At 32.1% G+C, this 20,531-nt stretch overlaps 1 protein-coding gene across 1 annotated transcript; it reads right to left on the reverse strand.

Moving 5' to 3' along the window:
* Nucleotides 1-934: 934 nt before the first annotated feature.
* On the reverse strand, nt 935-18,757 carry LOC127705680 (tyrosinase-like protein 2). Its single transcript, XM_052210025.1, has 4 exons — nt 18,665-18,757; nt 7,444-7,767; nt 5,321-5,433; nt 935-2,204 (listed from the first exon to the last, which is right to left on the reverse strand). The coding sequence occupies exons 2-4, from the start codon at nt 7,759-7,761 to the stop codon at nt 950-952; spliced, it is 1,686 nt and encodes a 561-aa protein (XP_052065985.1). The 5' UTR covers nt 7,762-7,767; nt 18,665-18,757; the 3' UTR covers nt 935-949.
* Nucleotides 18,758-20,531: the final 1,774 nt, after the last annotated feature.

Below are 20,531 nucleotides of genomic sequence, written 5' to 3' on the forward strand. Positions count from 1 at the left end.
AGTTTTGAAGAAAAACTGATCATAGTGTTGCCTAATGAAGGTACCAATACTTTTCTGGATAATTTTATAGTCATAACAAGGATTTGTACAGTAAGACTTACTTTACAAATCCTTGGTCATACTAAAAAAAAATCTACAAAATAATATATTTTTTATAATATTTCTGGAATATTTTCAATAAAAAAATATAATCTGGAAAATTAAAGACTAGTTATGAAATTTTTACTGGAAATTTTACATTTTTTATAGAATATTTTCTGGAAATCCTGAACCTTCTATATGATGGGTATTGAATATTTTTGGAATATTTTTTAAAAATAACAAAAATAATCTGGAAATTAAAGACCAGTTATGAAATTTTTACTGGAAATTTGATGTTTTTTTAAATCCGATGCCTCGTGCAGAGAGAGAACGCCACGCTTTGCACACGTTAAGAACCCTTGCAACAACTCTTTGAGGGGTCCGTAGTTGTACTGTTGCAAGGCAACATTTCTGTTCCTATCCAATATACCCTCATTTTCCGGTAGCGTTTTCCCCGATCTGAATCCTGGACGGCCTCTATTACAAGACACACCTACTGCATATATTGTTATGTGTTGTCGTCCTGAACAAGCATGAAATATTTCCCACTGGGCGTTAAGCAACCAACAATCAATCAATCTAATGATTTTTTTATTTCCTCTTTGTATCTAACTTTATAGTAATATAATTGTCATGCATGTCAAATACCATTGGCTCTGTGAAAGTTATACGAAGTAAAACCTCCGAATTCACTTGTGTAAAGAAACATTTGTCTAGAACTTCCTTCATCACTAATACTTCATACCCAAAGTTTTAAAAGGCAAAAATAAGGATAAATGCATAAACCAATTAAATTGGTTTCTTTCTAATTCTAACAGAAAATATTTTTTGCGATAAAGATAATCAACAACAATAATCCCTAGTAGCTTTAATAACACAAAAACGATAGTTTAATATTTGGATTAAGGGTATCCACTTCCAAAGGGTTATATGAAAATCCGCTATCGTATGCTTCCATGAGGGTTCTGGAGAACATTTCCGGTTCCGTACTTGTTAACGAAATTACACCCGGACATGAATGATATTTTCTTGCTTTCATATCCAAACAAAAAGGCTCGCACGGCTTATTGTATTTGTCTGTTACACTAATGAATGCCTGACTCATCCCTGGTCCTGGATTTTTAATTCCAACGAAGGCATAAACCCACTGTGGTATAGAAACATCGTTAACTATATAGCTTCTGTAAGTTCCGTGGTACGTTATTCCATTCGATTGAACTATAGCCATAGATTTTGAGCATAGATTATCATGTCCGAAACCTAAATACTCACATCCTGCTATCACGTTTTTCCTGATAAATTTGTGGAGTGCATTACGAACAATTATTTTAATGGGAACATAGACCCAATCATTTTCATCTCCAGAGAGAACCGTCAATCCATTTTGCGGTGTAGATAAATGGTTTGTTGTTATTCGCCTTAGGGGTTCGAGAACCCGTCTTCGTGGTTCGTTCGCCTCTATGCTTACACATTTGTCTGAAGAATAATCACATTTCAGGAATGGAGAGTTCAGACATGAAGGACATTTTGCAAATTCGTCGTACTTATAGATATGATTTGAAAAATAATCGCTATATCCATCGATATTCCTCATTGGAAATAGACGATCCATAAATCTATAAGGTTTGTGAAATAGACTATCGATAATGGTGTAATCATCTTGTGGATCGATATTACGATGACGTAACTGCTGACAAAATTTTTCCCAAACTGCATCAATAAAAGCATGATGAATCCAGAAAAACGGATCTTGTGAACTAGTATTGAAATTGTTCATTTGACCACCAATGAAGGCATGCACCAAATTATGCATATTTTCAACATTTGTATCAGGGTCTGATGTAGGCGTGGTTATTTGGAAGTGGTGTTTTTTCGATAACATACCATCTATAAATTTATAAGAAATAGGTTTCCCAGTTTTACCAAGATCTCGAACCAAAGGAATATTTCGTATTGTCTTCCAACCTGCAAATGGTCCTACTTTTATTGGACCTTTACCGTTCCCAAAGAAATCTGATGTAAACATGACGGATTTTGTAGGGTCTCTCATGTGATGGTCCAACCTTGAATCCCAGTAACATAATGTTACATTAGGGTTAACTCTTCGGAGAAGCTCTTCAAATCTACAATTAATATACATTCATTGTTGTTTACGTGTATTTCATCTTGCTAATATATGAGGTACAATGAATGGTATTTTAAAACTCTTCAACTTTGTATTTGATGTGGCCTGTTAACTGTTTTGATTCGAGCGCCAATGATGGGTCTTACGTACACAAAAGCGCTTCTGCCAAACTATAAGCCTAGTATCTTTGTTGATATTTTGTTTCTTCAATTCACTTCATTACAAGTAGGTTACGTTGATACCGAGTGAAAGCTTTGTTTAAGACTTATTCTTATTGTGAATTGTGGAAAATACAGATGGGGAAAACGATACCTACGAATCATTCAACATCTATAACTCGATGAGAAACTGAAACCGTCATAACAAGAAACAAAAAACGAGGAAAAGACAAACAATTACCCATGAAACTACATAAAAATTAGAAAATGAACTAACGAACGCGAACCCTAAACTGATAACGTAATGGATCGCATGTGCTCCGGAGGGGATTGTAAATCCCATTCTTCGTGTGACACCCGGCATCGTATTCCTATAAAATACGTCAATAAAATACAGCATGCATTAAAAGGATGAGATCGCACTGTAAATCTAAGAGAAGTGATTGTGTTATAGACTTTTTTTATTAATATCAAGGTAGACTTATGTTTAGTAAGTAATTCAGATAAACTAGAAATTTACGTCGATGAAATTTGAACAAAGGCAGGACAGGAGTTTTGAGTAAAAAAAAAGGCATGATGACAATTAATGTAAATAAAAAGTCAGGATAAACTAATAAAAAAAGGCAGGACCGAATAGAGTGAAAAATAAAAAGGCAGGACAGAGATTACAACTAAAAAAAAATGCAGGACAAAATTTTTCATCCTAGCCCCATAAAAATCAAATGGTAGCTCCCTAACTGGTTCGTTTGGAGGGTCACTCCTGAGTACTATAGAGACGAACGCGTGTCTGGCATGTTGAATAATAAGTCTGGTGTCTGCTGAGTTATAACATTATAAAGCTATTCATGAAGCACTTTTATTTAATTACACTAGTTACTTAGCCTAGCTTTTCATTTTGCTATCTGTCATTAAAAAAACAATTGTCATATATATATATACTATTTGCAATTGTGTTATAACATTTGTTTCAGTCTAAGAATAAACAGCTGCATCGTGCGCATTATACAACGGGCTCACTCCCTTCTTTTAATCAGTTTTCATAACTCTAAATATTAAAACTTCAAAGTAAGATTGTTATACAAAATCAATGGATTACGTTTAATAGCAAGACACACAGAAAATTGTTAAACATTTAAAATAATTTCAAATATCTGTATGAAAAAAGCAATTACAGTTCGGAATTAAATTCAAAATTGAAATGGAACCTGTCGTCACAGAACTAAAAAACTGTGTTACAATCAGCAAGGTACGCCTCAGTTATCACGAGACGTGCTTCAAATTGTGCATTTCAAAAATAGTTTATTCAAATAGCAATTGATGAAAAAGAGTAAAGTTTAAAAAAAAAATATATCGTTATAGATAAAGGCAATAGTAGTATACCGCTGTTTAATAGTCATAAATCGATTTAACTGAAACAAATCCGGCTCACAAACCAAAACCGAGGGAAACACATCAACTATAAGAAGAAAACAACGGAACAACATACACACTGAACTTCTACAAAAACAAACGCCAACATACATAAAAACGGACTATTTGATAACTACTGCCATATTTCTGACTTGGTACAGGATATTTTAAGAAAAAATGGTGGGTTAAACCTGGTTTCATAGCTAGCCAAACCTCCCGCTTATATGGCAATGTTAAAATACCGCTAAAATGACAACATTACGCGACAGGAAAACATTACAACTAAGCGCAAGAACACTCAGGACAGAGACAACTGAGACATACATAAATAAAGAATATAATAGTACATAACAACATGTAAACCATAGAATAACAACGGACACCTTTCATTTACACCACAATAGAATTATAAACTGTGCGTCACACGAATGTACCAACGCCACAAAAAGTGACGTCACATGTGAATTTCTAAAAATAAAATATAAAATCGGGATTAAGTTTGTAATGGTGTTATTTTATGTATTTTCTAACCATTACAAGAATATTAATATAGAATTGTGTTAGTAATGGTGTAATTATTTGTATTTTCTAACCCTTTCGGTTTTTCTTCTAAATCAAAACTGTATATACAAATTAATCCTGTGCATATAGTATAGTAGCTTTAAACTAAAAATCATATAAATGAACTAGTTGATTAGTTATCTTAACTTTTACATACATGTAGAAAATAAAAAAAGAATTAACCACAAACGATAAGACATAACACAATATCTAACCAGAATTACAAAAGAAACATCCTAACTAAATACATGAATGTTTGATATATAAATACCGAGACACGTCTAATAGCAATGCGAATTCACACTCGCGGAAAGTCATATTCGGGAATAGGTCACGTTCGGTACCTAGCAGACTAGACGACGTAGATGGTAAACGACGTGGTAAAAATGTCGTTAGTTAGTTTAGACACAGACACATCGTATAGATCAATCAATTCGTGATGGTGTCCGTAAAATTCACGGAGTGTCATTTTTAATTTGTCCTCCTCATAACTCTGTTTGAGCAGTTTCTACGCAAGGAGCACACTCCTGTATATGAAGTCCTTATAGTGTGAACATGCACGAGCATAACGTATCAACTGAGATATGTAAACACCATACGAATGTTGTCTATAGAAACCTGTTTTCAATAGAAATTTTTGTGCGAAAATTTCTTAAGATTTGTTAAAGCCAAAATAGTTATCGAGAGATGTAATCCGATGTATAGACGGATGTGCAAAGCAGTGTGTTTAAGAACAGACGAACGTACCCAATAGCAGACGGACAATTGTATTCTATAATAAATATATAGGGAGACGGATTTACACTGCTCTTGTTTCCTAATCCCAATTACTGAATCTCTTGTTTATTTCGTATTTATGTCTTTACCCTTGTAGCTATATATTATATCGATTTCTTTAATAAAATATGTTTACAGTAATTCGCTCATCGTTTATCGATGAATGAATCTTGACTCAATGAAAAATCTAACTTTTAACTGCACTCACTTTAAAATATACATTTTATGCCAGCCAAAAAAATTGGAACCAAAATGAACAGACTTCACTGCTTCATTTGTATGGTAATCAGCTACAAAGTCATACACACTTGGAAACAAAGACTGAAATTAAAAACTCAAATTTACTTAAGTTATATTCAACTAAAGATTATTGCTGTGATAATTGTTGTCTCTTAAACATAAATTCAAAATGACTTATTTTTTTATAAAGCATCATAATTCTACATTTAATACGTGGTGTTGTATTGGTTTGTATGAGTGTTTTTGTTGGGTCTTTGTTCCTCTTTTTTCGTGGAGAATCGATTCATTCTGGTTTTACATATTTATCAGAAGAGGTCTATCCTTTCCAGGCACCAAATCTTGCTCCTTTTGTAGTTCAAGTGATTCCCTCCATTTGTGTTTGTAACCTTGGTTAATCTTGTTAATCAATATATCAGATTTACACATCAGTAAACGACTGTTGCCTATATTAACCGTTTCTATTGACAATGGAGTTGGTAGTGATATTAAACATGGAACACTGAGGAAGGATAGGCTTTTGACTTTTAACATATATACTACTATTGTGCCAAGTTTTTAGTCTTCTCGACTATAAAGTAAAGACCCCGTTGGGAGCACGGGATTGATGCTATGACAAGTGGTCTACATAGTCAAAACTTTGTCTGTTGGGTTTTCGGTTACATGATTGTATCTCAGATATGATGACAATTTGCTCCCGTGTCTTCAGTATTTGCAACAACCATTTACTTAGTTATCAAATGATCTAGTGTCTAGTTTAATTTCTTGGTTAAAATTTCAAGGGAACACATACATTATCTCTAACTCTTATGGTTTTTTTATAAAGTTACTGTCCTTGAAGGAAAATAATGAGTGTCCAAGTAAATAACCATTATACAATGTCTGTAGAAATTAGTCAGGATATTGGGATTTAAACAAAAAACCAGGTCAAAAGCAAATACAACATTTTAACAACAATGAAGGACAGAAGAGTGTGATTTGGTGTTTTTTGTTTCTACATTGACAACGTAGTATATTAAAGACAAACTACCAAAGTTTAAACCCTGAAGGGAAATGTCTTTAAGTATTATAAGATAGCGCGACCTCGGTGGCCCAGAGGTCTTCATAATTAATTTATAGTGATCATAAGCCTATTGACACTAGTTTTAGTTTCGCTAATAGCAGGTGCGTTTGACTCGAATCTTTTTTTAAATAAGGTTGTCAGTTTTCTTGCCGAATGGCGATGTTTCTCTCCGTGTACTTCGGCTTCTTACAACAACAAACTTTGGTCGCCATGATATTGCAAAGAGTGCCGAAAGTGGCGTTAAACAACAACAATCAATCAACGATAAGACAGATGTGCATATATTAAGGAGGCTTATAGCTTTGCACGCCAGAATCATGTTTCGTCTGCACAAGACTCATCAGTGACGCTAGAAAAAAAAATAAAAGGCCAAATAAAGTATGTAGTTGAAGAATAATGTGGACCCAAAATTCCGAAAAGTTTTGAAAATAAAGCTATATTATGTTCTACCAGTAAAGCTACTACCCCTTAAAAATATATGAAATATATAAAAAGATGTATCTATTACATGTAACGTAATATTATATCTCAAGATCTTTTGATTTTCAGTCACCTGTAATTTATTAGTTTTATAACTTGATCCGATGACACAGTCATCGTCCTTTGATTTTCGTTGAAAACAAATATAGTCCCTACTTGCAATTTTTTTTCATACACTTTCCAAATTTATTTCTTTATATTTAATGCATGAAATATTAAGTAGGGGATGAAATTAAATGTTAAAAAAAAAATGGGTGCTGAATTTTTATGTAAATTAGTGATTTGGTCCAGTTAAAAAAGGACAAAAATTAGTATGGCTGAAGCTGTCAAACTGAATTATAGACCCCATTAACATAGAATTGTTATTATTTTGAGTTAGAGTTGGTAGACTTTTCTATAATTTTAATATTATTTGCCCCAAAATTAGTACACTGCAATGTAAAAATATTTTTGAGATAGAGCTGGTGCGATTGTTTTTAATTTGAATTTATTGTCTTAAAGAAATGCATTACAAAATAACTGTGTTTTCGGGCCACTTCACCATTACCTACTTTATCATTCTTTAAAGTATTGATAGCATCAACCATTTCCTTGAATTCTTCTCTTGTCAATTGTCTACACTCTCGTCGAATTCGTTTTGTTGGGTGCCAAAAGAAGTCTTGTCGGACTCTCAGTTGTATGTCATGTTCCTTGTCAGGTATCCAACCTGGGTTGTCAAATTTTGATAGTATGCACTTGTATTCTTTTTCGGCATCCTGATCTCTGCACTCCAATATGATACCTGGATACTGGGACGTTATTACCTCAGAGACAGTTAGAAATCCCGAATCGCATAGTAGAACTACCAATATTACCAGTGCATGCTTCATTATTGCCTGTAAATCAAAGGACATGTTTTCCTATAATTACCCTTTGATAAATAATAGTGTGATATATTTCCAATTTTTTAAACATTTTTTTTTTTAATATTTTTTCTTTATTTCGGGGTAGGGTAGGGGGTTTGAACCACAATTCGATTATTAAAAGTTGAAAACAAAGCTACAGCATTTCTTTTGATTTTGGTGAATCGACAGGTTGTACATTTGTATGCGAGGCATGGTTTCTTCTTCTTGTCTTTCATTTCAACAGGTTACGTACTCTAAACTCACTGTCAAGAAATTTTAAGTATTTTTTTAAACGGTATTCTTTGTTATTGATTTGCTTGTACATTTGGTTTTGTTATGTATTACAGTAATACATGAATGTTAAATTTATATAATTCCTGATTTATATTGTACGTTTTTATGTATATTTTGTTATCAAGACCAAAACGAATATGATTTAGATCTCATATTTAAAAAAAAACACTTTAAAATCACTGCAAGTTTAAATACAATCTTATCTAGAATACCAGGCTTAAAATATATGTCTGTCACAAATTAGGAATCTCTGCAGTGGTTATCTTTTTATAGGTTGTCGTAAATTTTGGCATTGGTTGAATTTGCTATGTAGTACTCTCTTAAATTCATTCACATTTTTTTAGTTTTGCTTTGCATGTTTTTGTTAGTTTTTATGTCTTTGTTGTCAAATAGGCGTTTTCCCATTTCTCAATTGAAACACATCTTCAATCAGATTCATACATGTATGTATATATATATATATATATAACTGCCATTATCTTCGGTACCAACAGCTATGTATTTTCTTTTCCGGGTAAACCAGAAGAAATGGTTCGTAAGAGAGCAAAAATACTAGTACTTAAACCTGCAACCAGTGTTAAAAATAAATTTTATTCTAAAATTGATATATAAATAAGGGAGTAATGAGAAAACGTTGAAACGTAATTGGTGTCACAAATGTTACCTACGGTAGGTCTTTCATTTGATTAATGACACCCTGGTCTTTTTAATGGCCACGTGATAAAGTATTGAATAGATGGATGAATTCTGGTTAAATATGATGGATAAATGATTTTTAATCTTCCATCAGATGGGGAAATTATCATAAAAATGCAGATTAAAGATCACTGAAACGTTTATTGTTTATTGTATGCGCATTTGATCACATAATTTGTTAACTTATGCCATTGTTTAACATATCTCTGAACGTTAAGCAAGCAACAATCAATCAATTGTTTAATATTATTCATTTTGTGTCTTTTTATGTAGTAATGTTACACTACTGTCTCAGGTTAGGTTGAAGATTGGCGCCTGTTAAAACGTTTAAAACCCGCTGCATTTGTATGCATCTGTCCTAAGTCAAGAGCCTGTTGTTCAGTAGTTGTCGTTTGTTGGTGTGGTTCATAAGTGTTTCTCGTTTCTTATATAGATTAGACCGTTGGTTTTCCTGTTTGAATTGTTTTACACTAGTCATTTTGGGGCCCTTTATAGCTTGCTGTTCGATGGGTTCATCGTTCAGTGTGAGCCAAGGCTCCGTGTTGAAGGCCGTACTTTGACCTATAATTGTTTACTTTTTACACATTGTGATGGAGAGTTGTCTCATTGGCACTCATACCACATCTTCTTATTTATATGTATCTTTACTAGTGCTTTAGATTTGTACTTGCTATATTAACTCTCATATTCCCGATTAACTTCCAGCAAAGTTATATTGTTCAAATATTAAAATCAGAGATCCTGCATTTGTGGTGATAGAGACATAGTAAATGCACATGTCTAACATACTAAGTTATGGGTTAGGTCTTTAGATACACGTCTCCTGTACATAGATGTATTTACCAAACCGTTTGTGAATAGACTACCAATTCTTTAAATGTGAAACTTAGTAATACATTTGTTGTACCAAAAGTAACTTCAAACGTGTCTGATTGGACTGGTATCTGCATTTTAGGGTATTTAAAAAAGACAAAATGTATGACTGAACTGTTAAATTACAATGTAACATGACCTACAATAACTGAAAGCAAATGTCAAACTATGCACGATCGATGCAAAAGACCTTGTAAAAATCACCTGTTGTAACATGTACATGTAATAAACAAGGCGGTATGGGTTTTGATCATTGTCGAATGTCGCGCGGTGACCTATAGTTGCTAACGTCTACGTCATTTAGTCCTTGGTGGCGAGTTGTCTCAATGGCAATCACTGTATATACATTTGTACCACATCTTCGTCTTATTATACATTCAATCAATAAACATGTAAGTGTGTTTTTAAAAGCTCCATTTGTAAACGACTTTTTTAACTGAAGAACTAAGAGAAACGAAAGAATATGCTTATGAAATGGGGCGGACAAAAAGAAACGTTTTTAGACTTGCTTTTTAAATTAGTTTTTTATTCACAAAGTTGCACTTGTCATTTCAATCAATCAAATAGTTGTTTTTTCATGCTGACGATTTTAATAGCTTTTAAATAATGTAAAAACATGTAAGATTAGTGTAAAGCAAGATGTATACGCAAGTGATTTGCATAATGAAGAAGTATGCAGAGAAATATCGCTTATTTCTACTGTATTTGAAAACAACAAATGCTTTTTCACCTCCGATTTCACGTTATGACGCCAAATGGGGTTTAAAATGATTGGTCTAGAGAAGCGGAACTTCCTAGTAAAATACATGTAGATACTATATCGATCGATATCATTTTACTTACAGTTTACATGTTACAGTAAATAATAAATAAATCAAAGATTCTCGAAGGTAAACTAGCTGAATGAGGGTCTGTACGGGGTTTAATGAATAGAGAATAATAGGAAAAAAGTGCCGAATGAATGGCTACAAAAATAAAGAATAGAGGCAAAAACAAATAAAAAATAGAAAACAATTGGGTACTAAAATATAAATAGAGAAAAATGGGCAAAATATATAAAGAATAGAGAAAAATGGCTAAAAAATTTAAAGAATACAGAATTGAAGGGACCCCCCCCCCCTTTTCCACAATCTAGACCCACCTGAATTTCTAGTTCATAATAAAATAAGGGAATCTTTTTGATTCCACCATATTTTCAAAGACTTCTTAAATAATATAACATAGCATTGCTTCCATTACGTGATAAACATGTCCATTTAATAAAAAAAAACATTATCTCAAAAGAGACATTATTAAACCAGGCTTCAGACAAAAATCTTGTGTTGACCAAAATAATGCTCGTCTGCCGTAACAAATTATAAGCTTAGTATCTTTATTTTTTTTTATTTTTTTTTTTTAGACTTCGTAGTGAAAGTGTCTTGCCGATTGATTTATATATCTTTTTTTAAAAAAAGGAAGTTGGTTTGATAGCTAATGTGACAACACTATCCACCAGAGACCAAATGACGTAGACGAGAGCAATTATATGTCACCGTTCAGCCGTCAACAACGAGCAAAATCCTTACCGTATAGTAAGCTACAAAAGGCCCTGACATGACCATTGTTATTTGTGTAACGTCCAGTGACAAATAGTTCATGCGTATTCAGGATGAAAAGAAATTTTTCAAAGTGGTTAACCTTTCAGAACCTTTTCATTTTATTAGTTATTAAACTATACGGGATGAAGAAAGGAAACCTTGGACTGCGAAAAAAAAAGAAATTATAATTGATGGGGCATATATTTTGCCTTTCAAAAGGCCACATGTGGAACCATCAGAGTTGCTTCAAGGGTTTTTAAATGTGCAAATCGAGAGCGTGACACTCGTTCTACACCGTGGGACACCAGATTTAACGTCCTTATTCCAACCGGACGTAGCTGTGTATTTAAACACCCCGCACATTCAAACGGACATGACACTTTAACAATGATTGACTACCGGATAGGAGGAGTCAAAGGGATTGCCATATTTCTATACCCAAGTCAACCCTTTTTATTTTGTAGGTTGTAGAATGCAAGCTAACCCTTCTTAATTTCATTATAATTATACTAGTTATCAATAATCATCACTTCTTCACCATGCAGATTCACCCAGCTCACTCAACACCCCGGGTTTCTTTTTGTTTTGGGGGTGGGAGTTGTTCATTTTGTAGCTTTCCGTGAAGAGTTTATTTACCTGTTAAAAAGATATTGAAAGTCTCTGTCTATCCACGTTCAAACAGGGGCCGTCAAGACCTGTTGGCACTATCAAAGTTTTCCCTCAAAATCTGGGTAAAAAAACATTGACCGAGAAAAATAAGTCAAAGCCATCTTTTCTCACTGCTAATTTTTTTCTTGATATTTATCAAATAAATGGCAGGAAAACAAAGATTACAAAGAATAAAGTGGTTCAAAAATATTTTTACAAAATAACAACATTACTCTTTTACTATTATCTACTCTGTAATTTGCCACTTTGAAAAGTCATAACAGAAATCATACATGTTTTAATTGTGACCGATGAATCTCTATAAACTTTTTTGTCCTTAACCAATTTAATTTATTTATGAGACTGTGGATGGGGGTTTACAGAATAGAAAATAATGGACAAAAAAAATAAAGAATAGAGAATAATGGACCAAAAAATATAAAATAGAGAATAATGAGGTGCTAAAATATAAAGAATAGAGAATAATGGGCAATAAGTATAAAGAATAGAAAAAAATACCTATTTATTATTATTATGTTAAGGGGGTGACCATTTAGTATTCTGGGGAGGGGACAGTCAGGAGGATTTTTCCGTACTGATCATTTATTTTCATATGTTACAATCCATGCGTTAGTTTTCTCGTTTGTATTGCTTTACTTTTATCATTTTGGGACTTTTTATTTGAATTCATTGTTCGGAAAGCTGTATTGAAGTTTCATAATTTTAAAGAGGCATACCTAGAAATAAACAAACTTCACATGTTACTCATATCCTATACTTTTTGAAGCGGCTTACAATAATATCAATATATATACAATATTGGGTCAATGTCAGAAAAATATATTAAACTTTTTTGTATGAGGCTGAAAAACTGGGGAAGGACGAGGTTTTATCGAGCCCCTCCCCAGTTTTGTGCCGAAATCAAAAAGTTTATATTTTTCTGACATTGACCTAATATTGTTTTTATCAGAGATCGACATACATATGTCTCTGTTTTTATACTGCAACTTAAATTATTACATTGATAACTATTTTGATTGTAGCTCAAATTTCAAACTTATTTTCATTCCTCAATGAACCCCTAATTGTGGAAAAAGTATTCCATGATGAAATTGACATTGCACACAATATAGCTTTGTAACTATATTTAGGAAATAAACACAGCTAGTTGCAGTATAAATATACAATATATGTACATTGTCGGAAAATATCAAATTCATTTGTATGAGCTTTAGAAACAGGACGAAAAGCGAGGATCGCCGAGCTTTTCTCCTGTTTCGTAGCGAGTACAAATAAATTTTATATTTTCCGACAATGTACATATATTGTTTTTATCCTGAAATTTACACCCAACACTTGAAACTTTAGTTGTAAAATTTAAACCATTGTCTCTAATTTTTCAAAGAAATCGACATAGTTTAAACGCGGACCGCGAAGAGGACCCCAAAATGAACTGGTACGCAAAAAGAAATATCCACATTACCGCTTGCTCAACATGGAAGCGGGGTAACAGGAGACTTTATTTGTACAAGTACAAATAAAGCAAAAATTTGTCCGACGATTTACAGAAAAGAACAGAAAAGGACCGAAAAGGACCAAAAACAATAGAAAAGAACCGAAAAGGAAATCTATTTTTTTTTGCAATCGAAGGAGACTAGCAAATTGCAAAATCATTAAAGTCTATAAATGAAAAGATAGTTTCCAAAAAAACTTTCTTATTAGGTTTTGAAACCTTATATTGCGACAGGACAAACTTACAATTGAAAAATTACCCTCTTATTTTTACAGGAAGGTGTCGGATGCCTATCTTATATACAACAAGTAGGGGCTATTCAAATGAATTTTGAAAAAGCTCATACATTAATTTATATGTTATATCTATTTAAGTATTTAACAATATCGACTGCATCTTTCATCCGCTTTCTCTTCCCTTTCCCAATCTGGTAGATATTTTGCCTCTCCAATCTGTATAGACTTAATCAATTTTCTATCTCCATGTGCATTTCATCACTTTTTTCATTCTCCTTAGATCTCTTGTTTAATTTCTCTTTCTACTTCATGCGTCTTACTATCTCTCTGGCACCCTTTCTCATTTAACTTATAAATATATAGACGAACTATTTACATATATATACATATAATTACATTAAATTGCGCACAGGTTTTTTTTATTTGTTAATAATCTCCATGCACAAGTTATTGCTATTTAAAAAATATAATATGCATATGAACAAATATATTAATAATAAGATTAAAATCCTTGATAAAAAATATAAATGATAATTTATCATACTGGTCCAATTTAAATATTTTAACTTCGACCAGGCCTTGGAGAAGACATTTTCGAAGAAAGAACTAAAATAACACAGAAGTTTACTTTCTAGCTCATCTAGCCTTAAGCGTCATGCCAAGTATTGTCATTACTTAAAATCATTGGATATCAAAAAACCATTAGATATCTTCTAAGAAACAATTTCGACATTTAAACGAAATCTTTTACTAATGATACTGGGAAGATCCTTAACTAATTTACAGTTTTTGTGGTCAAACCCAAGTAAGAAATGACCACCACAAAGGAACATAAATAGAACCATACACATAGTACATGCATGCAGGTTGTCAGATACCATCTCGCATATTAAAAGCACATCATGCAGAAATGACCTAATGTGTTCCTCTCCTAATTATGAGTTTTGCTGCAATATCCAAAATCAAAGTTGTGGAACATATTTTATTAGAATCGTTGGTAATCCATGCAATTAGTGTCTCCTCCATGAGAGTCTTGAACATTAAAACTAAATATTAAATAAACGACACTGCTAATTTTTAGTGTTTGGTACAGGTTGGCTATCACTGTACAACACAGTTTAACCATGGAAGTATTATTTGTCAATATTATACTTCCATGGTTTAACATAGAACCCTATGGGAAAAACCGAGAACTATTTTTGTCAGAAAACACTGTCAAACATCCAAATATACTATCCACACTGATCTGTGTCCACACTTTTATAGTTTTAAAATAAAACGAAAAACGCAGAAAGGGAGAAAAATCATTATTTTAAGGACAATTAGTATTAAGGAGTTGATTTCCAATTAAGTTATCTTAACATATTTGTCGCATCTGGGACTTACATGAATAATACAGTCTCTTGGTCACTTGTGAGTTTGAATATACCTTTGGTATTTTTCGCCTCTCTTAAGTAAATCTAGTTGTATAAAAGCAGTAAACTATGGCAAATATTTCTGGTATATGTAGCCATAGCTTTTGACGTATCTTAATGATCTTAAACGAGTAACAAATTCTTTAAATTTCTTTTGTTGAAATTGTATATTTTGTTTTACTGGATGATACTTAATCCTTGCGTTAAGTAGTTCTAGGTGAGGGATGGTTCTATTTCTTATTACACAAATTTATGCCACGAGTTATGTAAGATATTGCTACTTTTGTAATATACATAGTTTGGGCGTTTCTGATGAATTTATTGAATTCCAGAAAAGTGCGCTTCAGACCCACGCCATTTACAAAGTGTTGGTTTTATTTTACACTCATGTGTTTTTCAACGAGTCAGATACGTATGTATCATTTAATAATTATAGTTTTTCAATCAAAATGAAATTGCAAAAAACATCAACGCCTCCTTAGTTGTGATCAGTTGTCCAACTGGATAAATAACAGCCTGTCACGTACAATATAGTGTTATATCGTAACGCAAATTTGAAATCTACATTATTCAGTTGAAAAAAAGCCTATTGTATAGTAAAAAGTGTGAACTAATATCAAATAAGGTAGTGTAGTCACAATCGTTTTATACGAAACTACTTCTTCAAAGCAGACAGTACGATAAGGACACTTTTTGCCCACTTGAATTAAAATTAAATGGTTTTATAAATCTTTGAAATAATATAAACTTTCAGAAAGTTGATGCATGAATTGTTAATTTTAAACAAGAAAAAAAAATATGGACATTGTTGAAAGGTATTGTCCATGTTTAAAAATGTTAGCTGCTTCTACTTTTAGTGGGGTTCGTGTTCCTTAGTCTTTAGTTTTCTCTGTGATCGACACTGTTCTCACCTCAAGGACAAATATGTTGTTGTCCCTGTAGAAAAAGTCACTCACAATGCGTTTTGTGTAAATACCCTATATAATCTGCTCGGTATCAGAATTAAGTATTGATATTTCAAAGGGAAACCGAATATATACTCAATAATCAAACGACATTTCATTAAATGGAAATCCTATATAATCGAAGGCCTGTTTCGTGTTCCTTTTACATTTCAACCAAAGATGGAGAGCTGAATATCCCACATACATAAGTGTTCCTGTCAAACATCATTGAAGTGCCAGGTCTGAAAAATTCTTAACCTCTCTGCAAATTATGAAACCTATTTCATCAGCAATTAAACAAAACGGATACTTCTGACACTAATGGAGGTGTATATCTGATGTGGATACTAGAAATTCAAAAGATTATTTATCTTCGCCCTCCCCCTTTTCCCCTTATTGAAATGCATTACAAAGGTTAAGATTGAGCACTTACATACTTACATCTACTTATGGTTGCGGTTTTATTTTTCGTCAGTACAGTTGCACTATCAATTCATCAAACAGGTAACATATTGCACTGTATTTGGTATTTATGCATCTTATAAACAAGCTTAATATAACCACAATCATATGTTAATGCCTGTGACAAATCATTGATTGTCTTTCCATTTGTCTTTCCGTTTGTCTTTCAAAGAATTTTGTGTTAATATCTATTTAATTTGTTCAGCATTTGTCTAGACAATTTTCTCTATTTTATTGCATTTCCTTTATTTTATTATTTCGTAAGAATTTTGTTTGTGTTTTTATTTATGTTTCATTAATAACAATAATGTACATAGATTCAATCTGCAAGCAATTTTAAATTTTAAATTTCTAAAAGTGATAATTCCAATCCAGCTTTATAAAGTTAACAAAATTATAAAATTGTGTTTTAAATCATTTTTATATGCTTGACTGACGTTGTAAGTTTAATTATTTTGTGTGGTATTTTTTAGGGAGGAACGTCAATTCGTTGATTTATAGTTTTAAGCTAATTGTTTTTTTTTCCATTATTGAAATTCTGTACAAGTATGTACTAGGCATTGCACAAGATCATGTCTGCAGTACTTTGTACTGTTATGACTTTGCTGTATGAGAACTACCATGAAGTACAGTCGCCAATATTAGAGTTTGGACGACACGATTTCATATGAGTACGGTGAGTACTTTGAGCATGCCTTCAGTGTAACTGCAAGCCATCTTTGGTACAGTATTGCTTATTATTGTTTTGTTTGTACTTGCCTCTCAGGTCACTGAGTGAAAAACAAGTTATCCCCTTATAAAGGAATTTTAAAATCAATTGAAAAAAGTGTTACCGGGTCAAGAAAGAAATGTGCGATAGAAATCCTTTTTATTATTATTTTGTTTTAGAAATTATGATTAAATGACGGTATGACCATCTTTCTACTGTGTTTGGTTATAGTACCGTAAAAACCTTCATTTTACATCACATTTTTTCTTTAAAATCAAAAGCCTTTTCGAAGAGTTTTCAAACATGTGGTTAAAAAAATTATGATATAAATATGCCTTTCAGTCCACGTGTGAGTGAAAAAACAAGTTATCTGCATTATATCCCCTTATAAAGGATTTTTTTAATTCAATTAAAAAATACAATTTGTTAAAAAAAAATGTTACTAGCACATTTATTCATTTAAATGAAAGATCCTGTAAAGATGTATATATATTATTGCTCTTCAGTATCAAAATTGGCTTTTCCAACCAAACAATTTCGATACATATCTTAATAGGCCTCTACTAGAGGATCATTTGACAAAGTGTTAATTCATTACATTAACATAATAATAATTGACAATATATCTATATATTTGACCCCTATGTTCTATTTGTATGTAGTAAAATTTAAAAACGGGTCAACCATGTTAAAATTAAAGATTGAGTTTCGCTAAACTTGTTGTAAACTGGTGCTGTGTTTTTAATAGAAAGAGCTTTTTGTAGAATTTAACGACGACGACAACGGACGAAGAGATGGAAATATATCACGTTACCTTAATGATATAGGTAAGCTAATAAATGTTTATGAACAGCAAGACTCCACCTTAACTCAAAGTAGGTTAACAATATATTAATACACTAGCAATATATGTAGGAATTGTAAGTACTCATTAAAAGTTTCTTACAGTGTACAAACTATCTACTAGGAAGACTGAAAACATCAGTCAGCTGTTGTAAAAAAATAAAATTCCAAGAATACATGTGAAATTTAAAAAGGTACATGTAGGTCAATAACTGGTAAAATTAAATGCAAAATCGCCTAATATTTGTTGAGGGGAGACATTTTATTTACAACTTACGAGTGCACAAAGATGAAAGAAGGTATAAGATCCAATAATACTAAACATGCAACCAATTTTCCAGCCTCTCTCTCTCTCTCTCTCTCTCTCTCTCTCTCTCTCTCTCTCTCTCTCTCTCTTCGTATGGGTGCTATATACTAAGCTTCCCTATGAACTTATTTTAAAAAATTAGAACTATTTCTCTCTCTCTCTCTATTTGTGAACGTATGGATGCCATATACTCATCTTCCCTATGAACTTTTTTTTAAATTATAATAATTAATTTCTTACGTGGCACCAGAATAGAATCGAAATGACAATTCACTTTCAAAAATCAGCTATGATACACAAAAACAGATGGGAAGGCGACCAAACAGGTTAAATTACAAAGAAAACTTAACTCTCAAAAATGGTTAACTTACCCCTTAAGCTCTCGGATTTTTAGAACTTATTTAAATCTATGAATCGCCTCTTATTCATTTTGCATGTTGTGAACGTGCAACGACATAAATAATGTGGACAAGAAAGGATTACAAATAGCGTCAATAGCATTGTATACGTCGATGCCTCATTACAAGTCATTTAACATATATATTTCATACATATGTTGGCTAAACAATGCAGAAATCAATTCTTCAAAAAAGATTAAGAAAACAATTGAGTTAATACATGTTATAGGTCTTGGCATAATAAGATTCATTTCAGTATTAGACCGATTTTTTTGATTTTTTATTTCCGAAGTACCTTTGTTCACCACGAGCTTTAAGAGGGGTTTGTGCTGTTCATTCTTTACTTGTCCCAAGCCAGGAGCCTGTAATTCAGTGGTACATGTAGCCGTCTGTTGCTGTATATCATATTTGGGTTTCGTTTGTTTTGTTATTTTGTAGTAAATTATACCGTTAGTTTTCTCATTAGAAGTGAACTCTGTGCGAGACTTTGTCATTCCAGAATTGACTATTCTGACGTTGTTGTTCTACAAGATAAGAGAAATGTTTTTTTTTTTTGCCAAGTGAAAGATCATTAATAAAAATTAATTTCCCATATATCCCAATATGTCACTGTTATCACTATAGCTGATTAAAAGTACATATCCCATGGGAAATTTAAGAATTCCCAAGGAAAAACAAAGAATGCAAAAAGTTTCCATTGGAATATATAACATTCCTATTGGAACAATTTTTCTTCCCATAGGAACATTTATTTTTCCTATGGGAAAATTTTTTCTTCCAAAGGGAACAATTTCTCTTTCCATGGAAACAAATTTCTAATGGGAATATTTTTTTCCATTTGAATGTTTTTTCTCCCAGAAATATTGAAAATTGTTGAAAAACAGAATTTATGTTAAGCTGGCAAAATATCAATATGGTTTCGTATAGAAAGTTGCACTAAACATGCAACTTCCACGGAACTCTGAATATCCAGTAAAATATGAAGCAATGAGAAGTTAGTTTTTAAATTAAGTTGTTTGTGCGTGTTGTGATTAAAAAAAATGTTCTTTCGCAATATTCATGCACACTTTGATTCTTCGGTTAAATATTATTCAATTGTTTCATAAACTTGAATATCCTTTCAAATGCTGACTGCATGATAAGAAAAATATATATTAAGGGCATTATTGTGTCATTGAAGGATTTCAAATATCTTATTTGCGTCGACTTGTATGAAATTCCTATCAAAAATACTGACAAAATGTATGTCACCAACGATATTTGGAAATAAGTATGAATAAGAGCAGATAAAGGTATAAATCAACGAAACAGCAATCCAACAACACAAAATAGCTTATGCAGTCATTTTAAAAAATCACCAATAGTTTAAATAGAGACTAATTACCATCAACACTATATAAGATTAAAAACATTAAGACATGGCAAATGATAACCCTGATTGCCACTGGCAAAGTTCCAGGTTTGGGACAGGACCATAAAGATATGTTGGGGATAAACTTATTAAAAATGTATCCTTATAGGGAAACAATTTATCGATGGCAGAGAATGTAAAGTGCTTGATAAATATATATAAAGAAAAATGTTCAAACAAGAACAATAATTTTATCTTATCTGGAAATATGAGAAACAGCAGTGACTGTATTTTTCTCCTCTTTTTAACTTGCTGGTGATATGTATATATTGATATTTCTCTTAGGTTTTTCATTTTTCATTGTCTATTAGTATAATTACAACAAATTGTAAGTTCTAAAATAAACCAAATACTTCCACATAGCAGAATTTATTACACAAAATAAGATTCATACATTACATTACAGTTGTATTGTGCATATTGAAAGTT

Source organism: Mytilus californianus, unplaced genomic scaffold, assembly GCF_021869535.1.
Source record: "Mytilus californianus isolate M0D057914Y unplaced genomic scaffold, xbMytCali1.0.p SCAF_6, whole genome shotgun sequence".
Classification (NCBI taxonomy): Eukaryota; Metazoa; Mollusca; class Bivalvia; order Mytilida; family Mytilidae; genus Mytilus; species Mytilus californianus.